General features: G+C 41.5%; 1 protein-coding gene across 2 annotated transcripts in view; it reads right to left on the bottom strand.

The window, feature by feature from the left end:
* Positions 1-2,864: 2,864 nt before the first annotated feature.
* The window catches only part of LOC129102444 (mediator of RNA polymerase II transcription subunit 13-like), a 73,933-nt gene continuing 57,995 nt past the window's right edge, over positions 2,865-18,802 (bottom strand). For both annotated transcript variants that reach the window (XM_054612604.1, XM_054612602.1), the window contains 27 exons: positions 18,607-18,752; positions 17,849-18,055; positions 16,955-17,119; positions 16,695-16,851; positions 16,481-16,585; positions 15,469-16,122; positions 14,936-15,149; positions 14,762-14,840; positions 14,511-14,632; positions 14,152-14,230; positions 13,786-14,003; positions 12,882-13,057; positions 11,708-12,636; positions 11,265-11,444; positions 10,875-11,104; positions 10,561-10,759; positions 10,155-10,443; positions 9,809-10,061; positions 9,530-9,718; positions 9,188-9,411; positions 8,926-9,068; positions 7,751-7,909; positions 7,294-7,458; positions 6,812-6,975; positions 5,442-5,606; positions 5,105-5,214; positions 2,865-4,063 (listed from right to left, as the gene is read on the bottom strand). In XM_054612604.1, the coding sequence (XP_054468579.1) occupies positions 3,931-4,063; positions 5,105-5,214; positions 5,442-5,606; positions 6,812-6,975; positions 7,294-7,458; positions 7,751-7,909; positions 8,926-9,068; positions 9,188-9,411; positions 9,530-9,718; positions 9,809-10,061; positions 10,155-10,443; positions 10,561-10,759; positions 10,875-11,104; positions 11,265-11,444; positions 11,708-12,636; positions 12,882-13,057; positions 13,786-14,003; positions 14,152-14,230; positions 14,511-14,632; positions 14,762-14,840; positions 14,936-15,149; positions 15,469-16,122; positions 16,481-16,585; positions 16,695-16,851; positions 16,955-17,119; positions 17,849-18,055; positions 18,607-18,752 (5,854 nt within the window). In that variant the 3' untranslated portion in view covers positions 2,865-3,930. The remainder of the gene's footprint in view (positions 4,064-5,104; positions 5,215-5,441; positions 5,607-6,811; positions 6,976-7,293; positions 7,459-7,750; positions 7,910-8,925; positions 9,069-9,187; positions 9,412-9,529; positions 9,719-9,808; positions 10,062-10,154; positions 10,444-10,560; positions 10,760-10,874; positions 11,105-11,264; positions 11,445-11,707; positions 12,637-12,881; positions 13,058-13,785; positions 14,004-14,151; positions 14,231-14,510; positions 14,633-14,761; positions 14,841-14,935; positions 15,150-15,468; positions 16,123-16,480; positions 16,586-16,694; positions 16,852-16,954; positions 17,120-17,848; positions 18,056-18,606; positions 18,753-18,802) is intronic.

Here is an 18,802-nt window from a genome sequence, read left to right as displayed (position 1 = left end):
TGTTGGCATAATGCTTTAGAATCTGTTGATTTGGTATTTTCTTTATATGACTCTAAAATGCATTTCCATTTAATGTCACTTTTCAGTTAAAAGTGGCCATTTTTTTTAACATTCTGATTCATGACAATAAGCCGGAAATTTAGTGTTAAGTCGGCCATCTAACTCTCATAAGAGGGCTTTTTGGAACAACCTTGTCGTCTTGCGCGGTCCACTGTTGGCAGAAAAGCGACATTGAAACGTCATTGACTAATTGCGTTTGTGCTTATAACAGGCCAGACCCCGGCCTCCTTCGTCCAGTCCGTAGTCCATTTGGCTGCAGCAATGCACTTGGCAAGCAAGACAACAGGTGAATGGCCATGGCCTAATAGGCCATCTGTGGAAAACACATCGCAGTCAATTAAGGATCCACTGCCTCCAGTTGTGACGGCCATTAGACAGCCCTACCACGACAAGTGACTCTTCAACTACCCGCTCCTTTTCATTCATGGTGTCCTCGAACTGCCCAGTCCCTCAAAGACTGACTTTTTGTCTCGTTTTGTTTTCCACTAGAGCTTTTTCTAGGTTCTATTAAAATGCAGTTCTCCACTCAAGGATTTTATGTGACCCTGATGGTAAAATATAACCTCCTTCACTACCTCTTTATCTCTGTTGTCCTCACATATTTCAACTCCCCCACTTCAGCACACAAAAGCAGCATAGCTCTTACTTCCCCTCAAGAGGACATCCTTTAGAATGATTACATACACACGATAAACTAATTTAGTCCATAACATTTCTTTGGCAAATGCATTTACTATATTTAATGTGTAGTCCTTCACAATGCCCCACCCTTTGACACACATGCACATGCAAACACACACCTTGTCGGGAAGTTGACAATCCTGAATTTGAGGCCATCCCTAATTGGACTCGTATCAAAATCGTGCAACAGAGACACGACAGCATACCTACGTCCTACAAGTTTATGTTTTCAAACTTTAAACATGCCGCTGTGGCCTTGAGCTACCAGCAGTCTTCATTTTCCCATCATTGTGATTACAGTAGGAAAATAATGTGGCACTCCTTGTTTTGTTATTTTTGTCTCATTGCCATTTTCCTAGCCACTTTGCTGCCGTTTTAAAAAACTCCAAACTAATGTGATACAAGTTAATTCACCTTATTCCATTTTGTCTCTGCCCTCTCTAAATTATTTCATCAACTCCGATATGTTTGCATGCCTGAGCCCAAGGTATCTCATAGAACTAGACCATCTTGTTGAACAGGAAGGACAACAGCCAGGTGATACAGTTGTCACTCAACAGTATCATTTGTTGTTTTGATTTGCTTCTAAGAACCAGTCAGTAAACATTGCTTTCCTTTAAAAGGTCAGGGTATCATCTCATACCTCTTTCAGTCTTATTCAAAATGAAATAAGGAGTTCTTATTAATACGGAAACATGGATGTTGTGATATGAAAGTTGTAGGAAAACAACGTTTCACACATTTTGACAGCACGGTATAATAAAAGGCTTATCTTCCTCTTCACATGGCTTGATAGCTTATGATTTTCCTTAGGCACAATGCATTCACAGCATTTCAGCTTTGAGCTGTGGGGCTCCAGCGTTTTAAGCTAAAATGATATACCTCATCATATGACTTATTCATGAAAAATATCAAGAGATTAATTAACTTAACTCAAAATTAATATTTAGCTGTTATCTGATTTGTGTGTGTTTCTATCACTTTTTATTGGCCTTTTAATATACTGTATGTACTTTGCAAGTTGATTATTAGCAGTGATGGACAAAGTGTTCCAATCCTATACTTAAGTAAAAGCACACCTTACTTTACAAATACTCTTTAACGAGAAAAGGCCCTGAATTAAGAATGTTTGACTACATAAGTATTCAGCAATCAAAGCAATTTTAAAACCTGAATATTTTCCTGTGTAGTTTAGTCTATAGAAATGCATCATCTTTTACAAGATCATCATATGTTTTGGATCTTCTTGTAACTCAAACATTAATAAGTAGCTTTCAGATAGATTCGGTGCAGTAAAAAGTACATTTGTACTAAAGTGCATTACTTGAGTGAATAGATTTTGTTTCATTTAACCACTGAGTATCAGTATTGGGTTACCCAAATAAACAAAATGAAATAAGAGCATAGCACATTCTGTCTTTTGGAATCAAAAGAGAACAGTGAACACAACATCATTTTCAGGAGTTTTAATAATTTACTAAAAAAGAGTGTAAAAGTAACAGATCTCTCCCACTAAAGTGGATCTGTTTGATATTCAAAGTGATGACAGATGTAACATTTTTTTGCAAACTTGCCCTCGTCTGTACGTTTGTGTACACTTACTTGGCAATTCAAGCTCTTGGCTGTAATTAAATGACTTTTGTACTGTATAATGTATATAAAAAAAGCTCACAGCAAAAAAAAAAATACTTTGATATGAATCACTTGAAAGTAAACCAACCAGCATGAAATGTACAGCTTTAAGAAGATTCCAAAAAACACTGCTGAAAAGTGTATATACAAACATGCTAGAAATCTAACAAAGAGCAGACTGAGTGAAGCTGAAGAGACAGGCCTTTCTATTGGTTTGCTTGACATCATTTAGGAGAGCCAATGAAATAAAGCATCATTCTTAAATATTTAATAACTGCAATGTTCAAATACCATGGTCTTCTATTGCCTATTTCAAGTCTTTAGCAGAGGAGGAACACTTTATAAATATAGAGTATACTGTATCTCCTGCATCAATTAGTTTAATTTAAACTCATTAAATAAAAAGGTAAAATGTTCAGTATCTGTAGAAAGTAAAAAAAAAAAAAAAAAAAAAAAAAAAAAAAAAAAAAAAAAAAAAGATAAATGTTCATACTGTGTCCACTTTTAAAGAGATGGTTTTGTCCATCATCCTTATCATTAAGTGCCTGCTTGGAAGAGGTAATATATATATATATGTATATTCATATATATATATTTATATATTTATATCAAATTCTATGACATGATATAATTTGTATAAATATGGCATCTTTACAATTGCATTAAAATGACATTTTTTTTATTTCAGATCCCGAGACAATTAACAGTCAATTGGGAAAAAAGGCCTTGTTTAAGTTTCTCCTTTTCTTGTTTTAAATATTAAAAATAAGTCTCAATTCTCTGCAAATGTATGTCTTACATTATAAACAACACTTCTGTCTTAACAGGTCAAATATTTTCCATCGTGTTTGTCTCTACAACACTTTGGAAGGTGAGGAAAAATTGCCCCTTTCAGAGTAAAAGAAGAAGTTTCATCGACCAACTGCAAGTCCCTAGAAGCTCAACAGTGCAGTTCTATACAAAAATGTAAAAGCATCATTGATGTAACAAAGCCATGTATTTGTGTAGTCATGCCACTTTGCTGGTTGTACAATACGGAGTTGTGTGGCCCTGCACAGACGTCCCTTTTCACAGGTGAAGGTGTAAAGAGAATCGTAAATAGCTTCTCTGTAAATGTCCGATGCTTCTTCAAATGCCACTAAGAGGTGTAGCCCGAGTGGGACATAATGCTATGTTGATCAGGAAAAAGTAACTGTAATTGTGATATGTCAATAAAATGGGCATAGTTGGATAGATCCATCTGTTCTCCCCCTCAGAAAGCACCATAACTGACACTGGGCCAGTTGTGAAGGTACAGACTTTACTGGGTTTGCAGGGTGTCGTGGTTAACGAGTTACGTTATTGTTCAGAGCATTTCACTTTTCTTGTTAATTACATTCCAGGCATGGGAGAGTCTGACTTGCCCTGTCCTTTTTTTTCAGCCATTAATTCCATGTCAACCCCGAAAGCATCAGAAGAGCTCTGGTGCTCTCTGGTGCCCAGAAGGAGGAAGCGTAGGCACAGAGGAAATGAAGGTAACCGTCAGCCCCTTAGAGTCATCCTAGAAGTCCCACGCAGTTAAAGCATGTTCAGGATGGCATTGTACATTTGGATCAGCACAGCCAAGTGGACAGGCAGGCAGGACTGGCGGTCTTGGGTGGCAGGGGTACACGTCAGCCAGGAGAGGGCGTTGTACTGCTCCAACACAAACCTGTGTTTGAAAAACAATTTTAGCAACAATTTCTGACTTTTTAGAAATGTTAAAATGATATATATTCTTATGGTTTATGCAGTCAATTCATCTTGATTTCCTTAATAATAATAGTACAAACTAAAATAAGTTTTTTTTACCCTCGATATTGATATTGAGCATTTATTAAAGGTTCACTATTCGACATTCTGAACATTAATATCTTCTCTGTGCTGTGTTGACATAGGCGGGCCGGCCAAGCGTGCGTTTAAGTGCATGTGAGCGTGCCCCACTGGCTAGCTCATGGCTGCAGCTCTGTACTGCTCTCATATGGGGGTTACAGCCGATAAAGCCGTCACGACTGATGGCGTCCTCGTGGAAGTTTTGCACCCACCCTTTGGTTCCCCCTCAGGTGCATATTGTTAGCCCAGTCAGCACTTTTGCTGTTGTTTGCACAGTTAGCGCTGTTAACAACGTAAGCTGTGAGTTGCCAGCTTAGCCGTCGCAATACTGAGGAAATTCTCTCAATTTCACGTTTAGCACCTTTCCAAGTGTTCATTAAATTGCTATGATTCTGTAGCATTTAATGGCACTTAAAAGTATTTTATTTTTCTATTTTGATAATATCTTATCCTTAATAGCATAAATCATTATTAATGAAATATTTAAACTGAAATCAAGACCATTGAAACAATAAATACAGATTTCTGTCATGTTATATGAAACCACTGTTATCTTTTTTCAGTTATGAGGCATTGGCAAATTATAAGATGTTTTTACTGATAAACAAACAACGTTAACACATTAATCTGTTCTTAGCACACATTGCAATGTCAAGAAAAAGAATTTGCTGTTAATGAGATAATTCATGTTACTAAATGAAAATGTAACACTCATAAAAAACAGATATTTTAAATACATTGTTTATATCAATACTTGAATAAGACCACTGGCTAAAGACTTTGAAGGCTTCAGACTGTTCTGTACTCACCCTCCAGAATCTGCTTTCTATACAGCAGGTGATAAAGAAATCTAAAAGGTCAACATGTGTTATGAATTTACCTGAGCACATCCGAGGTGGTCTTTGAGTCTAAGGGGTGAGGGGTCCTCTTAGTCTTGTCGGACACCAGCTCATCTGTTTGGGCTATGGAGATGTGGTGGTGGAGCGAGGCCTGAAGTAAAGAAACAAAGGGCACGATGTCAAATGTTGAAGCATGCCTGGCTATAATGTAATGAGCAGCTGTGTGCATCTTTAAAGTTAATCACATAATTAAGAGTATTTCTGCACAAATTATTTTTTCTTCTTTTTTTTTCTCTCAAATTAAATAGGCTTTCCTGGCTTTGTCTCTTTTAACTACCCACACTCACACATACACTCACACAAAAATGTTTTGTGTACCTTGAGGAAGAGCGGACACTGGCTCTCAGCCTGCGGACAGGAGGCCCAGAACCAATGAGGAAGTCCGTTTGCTTGTGCAGTGGAGACGTAGTAGCCCAGAGCCAGCGGCTGCTGCTTCAGCTCTTCTGGTGGACTGTCCCTGGACAGCAGGCGCTCTCCCTGGTTCTGTAAACAGAGGTGAAGGCCAGTTATTAATTACAAACCTTTATTATGATCCTTTCAAGTGGCATTTTATTCTTATGAGCCTTTGCACTGGCATGAGTGGGAATAGAATAAAAACATGCAATTTTCATTGTAATGCAGGAAAACAGGAAAAGAGTACTGACAATACGTTTGTTTATGCTGTATTAAAAGAGACCTCTGTAGTTCAGTGATTGCCTTATGATATCCGTTTATTATTTGGTTTCCCATGTTTTGAGCTTTGCTTGAACGCAGGATTGCTTCATATCAAGTCAGATATTTCTAGGTTATAGATCAGAAGCTATGTAGTATACTGTAACATAGTTAAAGTTACACATAAAGCTCCAGTAACACCATTTGAAGAGTAAAAATACAGATTTCAACCTATAAATATTTCATTAGCTGGTGTTTTTTCCCAATTGAGTAGAATAAAAACAACAAACATGTTTGCATTTTAAGCCTGCGGCTCAATGCGGTAAGGACATACACAGATAACATAAGTATGCGTACCAGTTACTTTAACTTATAATGTGTTATTGTACAGCTACACGCTGTTCCCACAGTTTGTCAGTACTGAATGAAATGTTCCGTAATATTGGTTGTCAACATGTCTCGCCTCATGTGCCTCCCAGACAAATTCCTATGCATCTATTATACTTGGCAAAACTATAATTCTGATTCTTGTTTGATAAAGAGTTAAGTGTCAGCAAGGACTTCAGGAAAAAAAGCTCCCATGCAGCAAAATCAAATCTGAACCTGAGGAGGTATGCATCATAGTTCCAATAAAACATTTCTGTAATAAACAGTTGTACATAGCAATCAAAATGCTTATTAGACTGTATACGATATACTCTCTAGGATCTAGAGAGTATATAAAACAAGTAGATTTATTATAAATAAAAAAGCAATAAAAAACAGTAGAAAAAAACAAAAAAACAACAATCTAATAAGAAAAAAACAACAACTATTTTAACTATTTTTAACTTTCTTAACTATTTTTGATGGACAATGTGGTCAAAAAAATGCAGCATATAGGTTGTTCTATATGACCTAGAGTCTAGGTCATATAGAACAACCGTCTTTTTTTTTCCATTGTAGAAGGTATCCTGAGGTTGCTTAGATAGATGAAGTAGAAAGTAAGAGGGATCATTTGCAACAGCTCAAGTCTCCACTCACGGCTCATGACTCACCTTGGTGTGCTGGAAATGCGATCCCATTCCCATCCCGGACGGAGAGCCTGGTGATGGCACAGGAGAGGTGTTGGGGGACGGGTGGAGGTTGCCTGTGATGAGCATCATGTCATGGCCAATGTCGTTCTCCAGTTCATCAGGAAAGGGCAGATCGAACATGTCGTCTGAGGGGAAAAAAGAAGAAAATAAATGTCAGCACAGCCCCAATTAATTTAAACTTTGGTAATTAACAATTACACATCTACAGTCTGGTGTCATTCCACACCAACACAATTAATATTCCCACAACGGGACATGTCTTTAGTACGAGGCTTAATGGAACTTTGTCATATTTTGCACAAGCCATTTGTGACTGTGGGGAGAGATGTTTTAGCACAAAGATGCCACCTGTTGGTACAAAATAATATCTAAATCATTTTAAACAAGGGTTTAATTTTTATTTGTCCCAAGACAAAATAAGAAATGTTTTTGTTGGTCATTACCATTATTGTCCTCAGTAGGGTAGGAGCTGGGTGCCAGCTGGGTGGTGGCTGAAGTTGGGAAGACTAGGATGTGTGTACAGGAAGCATCCTGAGGTGTGTTCAGCTGCGAGGTCTGCAAGTTCAGAGCAGTGCTGCGTCCAAACACTGAGCCCATGGTGACTGCATCTGGAGACGGAGAGAAACACAGCAAAAGGAGAGGATTTGTAGTCGGTCTTAAACATATGTTTTTAAATCAGCTGTGAAAAACAATATTGCACAAATGTAACAGCATAATATCACATTAATGAACTACTATTTACAGTTTTTCTTATCTGCACAATATGTAGCCAGTTTTTACCTAATTTGTGTTTTTATTTTTGTAAATTCAGCAATTTAATTCTATTGCACTGCAATATCTGATACTGTTTTATAACCATAAAGTTAAATTACGGTTTCACAAAGTGGACAGGCTACTAACCAGGCATGATCACAAAGGAACCCTGTGGCTCCATGGCTACCAGGCAGGCACTGAGGATACTGGGGGAGTCGGCAGCTGAGATCCCACACATCCGACAAGCCTCCTTCAGCTGGCGCCCTATTGAGTGGAGGGAATGCTCCCCAAGTAGTGAGCTCCAGTCTGGTTGAGAGAGAGGGTGGGAGAAACATGTGCAAATGAGAAAACAAGATAAAAGCAGAGATATTTAGGGATATGAAAAGTATTTTAGTATATCATTCTCCAATTAAGAGAAAGCAGAACAAAAATATTTGGTGACGTTGCATTTAGAGAGTAGCTGAAAATATTGATATTTTCAAAAGAAACTAATAACCCATCTATTTAATCTGGCTTTCATGCAGTTTTATAATTATGTTTATTTGTTATTGCTTATTATTCTTAATCTTGTGAGCTTTTATGCAGTGGTTTAAGTATTCATACATATTGCATTTCTTTCTTTTTTTCGCACTAATTTTACTTTACTTTTTTTACAGTTTTATTCAGTGTTGTATTTTATTCATATATTTATTTATTTTTCCTAACTTAATTTGTTGTGCATAAGTCTCTTCATCATCTCTCCATTTTCATCTTTTCATTTCAATCATTTGTAAATCACTTGTTTGAAAAGTACTATATAAATAAAACTTGATTGATTGATTGATAGATTTAGTTGATTTAATTTCTTAACAAAAGTCTTGAAGGATAGGGATAACAGAGAGAAAACATATAAATTGTGAATTATAAAACCATAGAAGATAAGTGATTGAACAATGTTATTGCAACAATTTAGCATATGTTCGGCTATAACAATGTTTTTGCAGCCGTATATAGCCCAGGAGTGTAGGTGCTATAATTTGATATTAGGGAACTGGTCGGTCCAGAGAAGTCAAAGAAGAGAAGAGATAATAAAAGTCAAAGTTTATGCTGAATTTATGGCCCTACTTACTGCATGTTTCCAAATGAACACTCATTCATTTTTATTTGTCAGTACATGCACTCTGGGAAACAAAGTGATTATGAAGTAATGTCTTATCAACATTAGCATCAAAGAAAATAATGATATTTTGAAACAAACAGGTACTCATTACTTCCTCTGAACAGGAATCATTGGTGAATTGTATTCCTCAGAGCCCGTTTTTTTCTGAACGGACGTCCCTCACCTTTCAGCTCTCCGTGCCCCAGCCTGCCTAATCGACCAATCACAATCCTCCACGGCAGTGAGGTCATCTGGATGATGCCTATACACCATTCCCACAGCTTCTGCAGTCCCATCTTTCTGGCTGAAACCTTGGGACGTCGCGCTCTGCAGTGAGAAAAGATGATATGTGGAGAAATCAGAGCACTATCTAACAGTAACACAAGAAGAACAATTAAAAAGCACAACTGTGAACAGAATCTGGCCCATAAACCACTTTCCCACACCTGTTGGGTACATCAATGTTTATAATACTGGTCTCCAGGAGCTCCCCCTGCTGGTCAGTGCAGGACACCAGGATCCAGCGCTGGTCATGTGATAGGCAGTAGCCAACAAAGAGCACATTGTATTTGGGAGGGATCTCTGCCCATATCTCTCCTTGTTCTGGCTGCTTGGACCGGGTCGGACCAAGGATGAAGGGAGGAGTGTACAGCTGCACTGGGCTGGGATGCTGGAGGAGGAAATTCAGATTTCAAGAAAGAAAAGAAGATTAGTATAGGCATGTGTAAGTATATTACTCTCATTTTTAGTGTTTAATATGACGCAAGTTGCTAAATTTTCATGCTTACCTCTGGACTTTTAAGTACAGAGTTAACAGTTGACACTGGACCGAAGCCAGTCAGGGACTTGATGTGTGTATGTTTGGGCAGCAGACGTCTGCATTGGGAGTAGCAGGAGAAGGACAGGGAGCGCAGATGTTGCAGGTAGAAATGGCTCTCCCCACTGGTCGGCTGGAGAAGGTACTGGTACGGCACCACCTAAGCAAGATAGAAAAGAAAAGATGATGATCACAAGAGCAGGACGGAATTCTGTTTGATTCTGCCCCGCGTAAATCTGAGACTTCCTACCTGTAACACCAGCGCAGGTCTCATTGTCTCAGGCAAAGTCTGTAGCATCTCTGTGTAGCAGCGAAGCAGCCCTAGTAGCCAAATGCTAGTGGCCTCCACTTCGTCACCCTCTTCTTCCTCTCCCGCTTCATTTCTCGTTCCGCTTGAGCTAAGGAAAGCATCCACTATGTAAATAACGATAGCTGGTGGGTTGGCGAGGCTGTCCATTGACTCAGCCACAGTGGGGATGCCAATCTTAGACTGCTCAGCAGTCCTGAAAGAGCAAGAGGAGAGAGACGTTGTGCTATAATTCAACAACTTAAAATGTGGGGGGCAAAATTTGAGTTCTCATTAATTTGGGTCTTACAGTTCAGGGTTTTCTGCTGGTGTGTTGGCTGGTGGTGTGGCACTGGAAGGCCCTTTAGAATCGCTGGGTGCACCTTGGGTTGTCTCTCCCGTCTGGTTTGAGGTTGCTGCAGCCGGGGTCGAAGCGCTTCCTGAACTGACAGCCCCTGGAGCTTGTTCACCATCAGGGCCCCAAGCTTGAGGCTGCCCAGAGGGGGCAGGCTGGGTAGAGGATGTGGTGTTTAAGGGAGGCTGAACTTTGGGAGGCAACAGAAGACTGCTGTCTAACGGAAGGGCTGACAGCTGGGGACCTGCAAAAAGGAAAATAATAAAAAAAATGATTTCAAAAACAGGATATAGTGCAGTAGAAGTGTTAGGATGATATATATTTTTTATTAGATTAGATTAGTCCGTTTCAATATTCTCACCAAGCTGCTGCTTGCAGGCATAAGCGTAGAGTTTAAGTTTGCTGAGGTTGTCTGCGTGCTGCTGTCCAGCCCAGGGTCCAGTCACCCACTGGTCCACGTCCAGCTCCTCCAGCTTTTCTGGCTCCACTTCTTCCCCCACACGGACAAGGCCGTCCCTGGACACCTTGGCCAGAGGACGGTGTTTCCCTAGCCGGCACGTCTGGAAACGGAGTCGAGGCTTTTGTTAATTCTCTCATTAAGAAACACTTATGATATTACATTACCCAATGTGTTGAAATTCTACAATAATTCTGATTCAGATTCCAATCCCTTACCTCATAAACAGCGCTGAGCTCCTGGAAGAAGGCCCGGGCTGCAGCAAGCAGAGAGGGGCTATTGGGACACAGCACCACATACGCCACATCCCGCTGCCCCCCATATGGCTCCAGTAGCAACTTCTCCCAGAAAGGTAACGCCAAAGGGGACAATGCCAAGAAGTCCCTGTCCCTGTCATAGCCTAGTAACACTGTAGGGATAGGCAGGGGCTCTGGTGACTCCTCCGAACCTTGGATAAATAGAAAAAGGAACATTTTTAGTTAGTTAAAGTCTAATTATGACTTTTCTGTGCATTTTGTACTACCACTTTAGAGATGTATAGTATTGCGGGTAAATTATAAGACAGGGGATTTGTTTTCTGCATAAAAACAAAGAATGTGTTGACTCACCGTACGAGCCTCTTCCGGCCATCTTATGGAACTGCTGCCAGGTGAGTGGACCCTGAACATGCTGGATGTTTTCCCAGGTCCGTCCTGTTCTCTTCTTCTGGATCGCATCCTGCAAGAAAGGCTGCAGAGACAGCAGCATACGAACCATGTCCTGGGACGACAACATGTTCATGTCCACCACTGTGGAGATTGGCAGACACACACACAAAAAAAAAGATGAACAGATGCACATATGTTAAGTTAACATGATTCTAGACACAACATAAACAAATTTACATGCACAAAACACATCTATACATAGTTTAGATAACACAACATCCGGACATACATAAAATAATAATATCAATAGAGATCAGTGAGCAGCGCTTTATTTAACGGAGTTTATCACACACTGTTATCCCAACGATGCATTCAAATATTTGTATGTTATATATTTTTCTTACCATTTGTATGAGGCCAGGTGTGAAGAGCAGTACTTCTGACAACAGCTGGATCTACTTTCCCTCCTGTGGGGTTATCCACATACTGCAACCCCTGCTCCAAGGCATTGTAACAGTCCACACAGGCATCACTCCCATCTGCCCACTGCTTTTCAGACATCCAGCTTTGGAGCAGTGCCCCCTTGCGGCCATGGCAGGAACAGCTGAGGGGGAGATGTAGTGATGCCAGGGAGGAAATAGGCTGGGAGCAGTGCTCCTGCAGAAGGATCATGACTAACGGAGAGGCCGGGGCTGCGTCCTGCGCACGCTTGGCCCTGGGGTCACCCATAGTCGGGTCCCGCCGGCAAAGAGCCAGCCTCCTCTCGGCCGCCCGGCCTACCTCAGAAGTCCGGCCGTAAATATCCAGCTCGTCCTCCAGGAAGAGGCCCGTGCCGTGGGCCAGCCGCCTGTTCACAATGGCACTGAAGCCACACATACAGCGGTACTGATCCTCACAAGTGGAATCGGGAATATACACCCCCACATCTGCTCCTTTGACATTCATATTGCAGGCACAGATACAGCAGCTGTCAAAGTTGCGATCCTTGAAGACGTTGAGGACGGAGTCTGAGAGGAGGAGGATGGCATACAGGCTGTGGGCCTCAGGCAGGGAGGGTCCTGGTCGAGCTAGGGGGTCTACAGAGCTAAGAGGCAGGCTGGTGGAGGGCGTGGAGACCGGTGAGCTGAGCTCAGTACCATCCTGCTTCACCGAACCCTGCCCAGAGCTCGCAGCGTTAATACCCCTTGGCGTCCGAGGGGTTCGTGGAGTGGGCACAGAGAAGCGGGGAGTGGCAGGCGATGGGAGGATGCCAGCGTTAGTGCTCACAGAGTTAGTGGTGGCGCTCATTTGGCCGTACTCCTGGTCTGTGAGGGTGTTGACGCTTGGCATGTTTCTGGAAAAAACACACATTGAAGGAAAGAGAAACTTACTTTAGATGTCTGGGCAGCAGCTCTAAGAAGCTGCTCCTTACATCCAAACAGAGCATCCTCAGAGAACAGCACTCTTTATAGTAACGCTAAAAAGCTAAACTCACATAGTCATCCTTCAGAAACCATAAACCACAGCACATAGCATAATTAAATTTATGGACATTGGAGATCTCTCATTCATAAAAGCTTGTCATAGCTGACTACTCACGTGTATCCATCTCTGAGGAAAGTGGTATTCTGGGAATGCATGACCGAGAAATGCTCCATTTTGGGTAAGAGGGACCAGGATGGACGATAGTAGCATTGCTCTGTAATCTTGAGTTGTGGTAGACTCTGGCTGGGTAAGCAGGAGAGTGGAGCAAACATGGAGGAGCCTATTTGTGGCTGGAGAGAGAAGATATGAGTGTAAAATATATGTTAATCAATAAGCATCATAGACAGAAAAGTAAAAGAGCCAATAGAGGGAGTCCATCATTTGGTTACTGTCGACAACTCGAATATCATAATACTAAAAACAACAATACAATTATCTCAGCTCCTGGCCCCTATGTTCCTACTGGAGACCTAACTCTTGAAAAGATTGAATCAAAAATATATACTTAAGTTTTCTTAAAAGGCAGTAATTTATCTAAAAAAAAATGATGGCACTGTAGATTTTAGTAAATGGATTGAAACACATTAAGTGCACTAGTGTATTTACTACTGCGGGACAGTTTACGAGGAATCGACTCGTCATAAACTACAGCGCCCATGTTTAATGAACTGACACTCAGATGATACTCAGTTGTCATTCATTTACTTAGATCCAATCAATTCTAATGCTAAATTATACTTTTAAATCCTGTTATAATTAGCAGGCTACATGTGTCAGTGAAACAATTCCAACATGATGTGTGAGCCTGACCAGCTGCTCAGGAGCTGACTATCAGTCAGTCAACAAGTCCTTCTATTGACGTCCCCTCAATGAGAGTTTTAAAAGGATAAAGGTAATTAATGAAAGTAATTAACCAGTCCAAGTCCTTATTCTCATACTAAAGTGTAATTTCCTCAGTTCACACTTGACCACGTTGCTACATCGGCTGGTAATTGTGGATCGATCCACCTCTCCTCACCTTGATATCCTCCTGCCTGGGACTGGCCATTCCTTCCTCAATCTCCATCCTGTATTCAGTAAACTGAGTGGAGGCTAAAGGCAGCAGGTGGTCAGCCGCTCCGCTGGGTGCAGGGGGCTCTTGGCTCGGGGTGTCACGATACGTCGTGATGGGAGAGAAGGCTGGGTGCTGCTCTAAGGAAGGCGGGGTGGGAAACATCCTCTGGAGGTCTGCTACTGCTGAAAGGAGACGGATAGGGAGGAAGAGATGGAGAGAGGAGGAGGAAGAGAGGGAGCAAAGTATTTTACAAAGGTGTAATGGGACCAAACATAAAAACTGAAGTTAGATGGAAATGTATTTCACTAAATACTCATCTAAATGACTCACTTGATGGATAAGGTACAGCGACTCTCCCTTCTTTCCCCAGAGGACGATCTTCTGTTGATACTGGTAGCTTGGTTGAGTGCTGGTTGGGATAAACAGTCTACAAATTATTACACATAATATTGGAGGATCAGCTTTAACTGATACAATATTTTCAGCTTCAGAATATTGAAGCATAAAACATAATACATAATAAGATAGTTATAGTAATGTCTAATATCATTGTGTGTTTCCACTAAATCCTTTAACTGAAAAACTGCCATTTAGAGAACGTTTGCTAGAAATAGAAAACTGTAGATAACTCTGCTGTTCGCTAAAAGACATATATAGCAAAATATAGCAAATAAACAATGATGTCTCACCCCCAACTCTTCCTCATCTTCATCAAATATGTTGTCTAGATCAGAGATGTTGACCACCAGATCTTTCTCTCTGGTCAGAGAAGGGTTGGCTTTGGCAGCTGCATCATCCTGACCTGATTCATCTAAAACAACACAAACAACTTTAAGACAATAGCTCAACATTTCCAATCATTAATTGCAAATCGATTGCACTCTTTATGTATATTTAGAATATGTTTATGATGTGGATGGTGGCGGCGGCTATTTCTCACCTGATTTTGGACCCGAGTTAAAAATGGACATAGCATCTTTCCCATCAGGCAGTGCTCCATTGCTGGTGATTTCCTCTCCCTGGTGAATAAATTAGGAGAAAATAAGAATATTCTCAGATGAAGTCTAGCTGTAGTTCTTCTTAATCACTGCATTGTGATTTCAAACTGTCCTACCTTGGCCTTCTTGCTGGGTTCTCGTCCTTGACCCTTTAACCTCTTTGAAGAGGAGAAAGTGTACTCGATGTCTCCTTCCTTAAAGTCGTAGGGATCATCCCCAGGCTCACGCAGTGCCTCCACACCCGGCTGCTGGAACAGGCCCAAAGTGTGGATGTGGTCCCTCACCCTCTCCTCTGAGATCTTAAATCTCTTGTGAGTCTGTGTGTATAGTCTGGAGGAGACAAAGAGACAAATGCAATCAAGTAATTTGTAGTATAAGTTCATTGTTTCTGTCTTACTTGCTTTCTTTTTTGGCATTGTATCTTATCACATAAATAGCTTTTCTCATAACTAATCAATGCTTTCATTAACATTTGATATGTTAATCCCCCTGTTTTTATTGTTGATGATTTGTGTATAGTATGATTCTGGCTCAGGTAGCACTGTCCAATGTATCCACAAGCCTATATTCTCTTAAACTTATCGATGCCCTTCCTTTCCCAACTACACCTTTTTGTTTTGCAAACACTGCTTTAGTTTCTCTGTCCTACCTCTTTAGCAGAGCTCCTTCAGCGGCTGTCTCTGCCTTCACTTCCTCTAATTTATCAACGGGGAGTTCACAGGGTCTGTAGTCGGTCTTATCAGTCCTGGGAGTCCTGAAGCCTCTCCACCAGCCGGCCCCGTTCTCCCTCTGCCTCAGCTGAGCTGTATACACTGCTGTCTCGCTGGTAATCAACCCCAGCCCTAGAGCCCCATCGTGACAGATAGGAATATCCACAGGCCCATCCAGGGACTCTGGGTCCTGCATTCGAGGGTGTGGGCTGAGTGTGGGCGGAAGTGGAGACATTGGCGAATGGAGAAGGGACTCAGGGGCTTTTCTGCCATTGGAGAGGGATTTGGGATACTTGCAGCCTGGCAGAGCCAGAGGCTCCAAGGATGACTCCAGAGCCACGAGACCCCCAAGCTGAGGCCCTCCTGGTGAGTCTTGTTCCAGCTGGGTCTCCTGAGTGACAGACAGACGGTGGTGGAAGGGGATCATGGCTGGCCTCTTGGACTGTTTGTCAGCCTTTTCTGTCTTGTCACTGGTCTTGTGTTTGGGCAGGGAGGGAGGGTATAATGACGGTCCAGAGGACTGAGTGGGGTTGGCACTAGTCTGGGGGTTGGCAGTGGATGTGGTGGTCAGATTCATCTTCTGCTGCTTCAACCTGAAACAAAGTCAAGGTTGAGATTAAAAAAGAAATTAAAACCGAGTGTAAACCTGCTTTAAGTTAATTAATTCAGAACGAATGGCTTTGAGTTTCCAAATTTCTTTCATTACCTCTTTCTGAGAATTTTAAAAACTACCAGGTCCCATTTATTGTCCTCACCTGTCTCTATTTTGCTGATTAGTATTAGTCATTGGTATAATTAAAGTTTATACTGTGATCTGACACTTATACTCACATTAATTACAGTGTTTAACTTGTAGTTACATTCGTTTTTGTTCTTGTTTTTGTTCACACTGTATAGTATTGGATAAACATAATGCTGATAATGAACAGCTTGGGTGCAGCTCTTTGGTACCTGGAGCAGCTGCAGGACGCTCTCGCTCCCAGATCGTTGAAGTCCCACGTGGTTACTCCATTAGGCACTTCCTTCTTAAGCGTCACGTCTGTCGGCGGATTCGATCTGCAGGGAACCAACAGAACCATGAAGGCGCAAGATCAACTGCATCGCTGCACTTTCACAATAATCACACCAAACATCGGAAAACAAACTCAGCGGTGGTTGAACTTACACAGGCTGAGGCTGGTTGAGATAGCACTCCCTCCAGGCCTGATGGACTACCTGACAGGTTAGCTTCTTCCCAGAATGCTTTGGGCTGATGCTGGCGACCCCCATGCTGCTGTCTGGTGTGGGGACGCTGGAGATGGAGGTCACGAAGCCGCTGTCCGCTGAAAAGATAAATTGGTGGACCAGATGTTATAATGCTGGACTGAGCATGGGATCATTTTGTTTGTAATTTCCTGTATGAAGGTGTTTCCGTGTGTGTTTTACCTGAGCAGGGCTGCTGCGGTGACGTTGGCGGTGTGAGCGGCACGCTGCAGTGGTTTGCCTCCCGGCTGAAGCCCTGAGCTGCATTAACAGGTGGAGGCTGCTCCACTGGTAGGTCCCCCTGGGCTATCAGCACTAAAGCAGCTGGGTAGGTCATCCTTACTCCACCTTAGAAGACAATGAAAAAGGAGAAGGGCATTATTCACTGTTATGAAACAAAAGGGTTGCAGCTACTCATTTTTACCGGCAAGGTTTATTGAGCACCATTTGTTGGAGACAGTTAAAACAACAGCTATTATTTAAGCATTTTTATTATGCAATACCCATTAAAAAATCATTACGCCTAAAATCTCTTCAGCAACCGATCATTCAGCATTTTTTTGCTGAAGAAAAGAAAATAAGAATCTATATATGCAATCTATTCTCTCCTTATTCATTTATGTAATCTCACACACTTTCACTGCTCATATAAAACACATCATCTTAAATCCCTGCACACTCGCTTCTTCACTATCGTTTCAGGCAGCAAAGACTAGACAGATTTTCCATCTGAGATGTAAAAGCCATTGGTATCCATATGAGGTTTGATTATAATCAGGTCAAACAAACACTGTGGGATCAGACTGATTAGACAAAGCTGTTAGAGCAACTCCCCGGGGGTTTTGGCCTCGACTTCCCTATCTTCCCTTTCCGTCTTTCCTGCTCCCTCCCTTCCAGTCATTTCTGTTTTTCCACTCTGAGATGTGATAGACGACTGTGAGTATCATTGCAGCCAAAGTACACTTCAATAGCACCCCATCCACTAATACCTCAGCTCAAACTGCCGGGAGTCGACATGGAGAAAGAGAGTTTTGAACTCTTTTAAATCCAGCAAATGTGTTGATTTTTTTTCCATACCTAAGATGACCTCCACTGCCGCGTGACAGTTACGATCATAAGCACGGCTTGCTTCTTCTTTTTCCTTTTCTCCACTTCCCTCTTTCTGCGGAAGTACCACGGGGTAGAAGTAGCTCCACTCCTCCATCAGCTTCCGTGCCGCTGGGTCACTCATCTTGTAGGACTGACCTGTTAGAGTGCCGCTCAGACCGTATGGACTCAGGATAACTGCAGGTGGTTAAAACAGATTGTAAGAAGGGAAATCATGGTGTAGGGCTGTACTCTACCAAATAAATGATAAGTCGACTAACATACATAGGATTTTGTCGCCTAATCGATTAGGTTGGGCTGTAATGTCAGTCAGCTACTCAAGTACAATTTGGAGGTACTTGTACTTTACTTAAATATTTCCATTTCAGTCTATTTTAAACTTCTACTCCCCCCCTTTACGTTTACTCAGCTACATTTAGCTTTACTCACCAAGTACCTTGACCAACTACATAAATTAACATATCCTCATTCTTTTCATAATTTAAATACATTTTGTTAATAATACTTGAATACTTAAACATTTTTCAATGCAAGACTTTCACTTGTAATGAAGTATCTATATAATGTGGTAATGACACTTTTACTAAAGTAATGGATGAAACATCATGTTTTGTAAATTATGGCATGTTGTATTGTTCATTGCAGTGCATGCTTACTGATCATAATTATTGTTTTGTACTGTGTACATAATCCATAAGAAAAGAAAAACAAGTTCCCCATGCCATTACCTTGTACTGGTGTGATGGAGGTCTGTGCGAGGCGGATGTGGTGCTCTGTGACGTGGTATGCAGGCTGGTGCTGGGCGATCTCCACACTCGTGCACACATTGCTCTCCCCGTGGAGGAAGAAGGAGAAGGAGCATGATAGGTGTTCACTGGAGAGAGAAGAATGTAATTGTTTAGACTGGGAGACCACAGGTAGACA

This window comes from Anoplopoma fimbria, chromosome 14 (genome assembly GCF_027596085.1).
Source record: "Anoplopoma fimbria isolate UVic2021 breed Golden Eagle Sablefish chromosome 14, Afim_UVic_2022, whole genome shotgun sequence".
Classification (NCBI taxonomy): Eukaryota; Metazoa; Chordata; class Actinopteri; order Perciformes; family Anoplopomatidae; genus Anoplopoma; species Anoplopoma fimbria.
The sequence above is the reverse complement of the archived record's forward strand: the minus strand, read 5'-3'. Positions and strand labels throughout refer to the sequence as shown.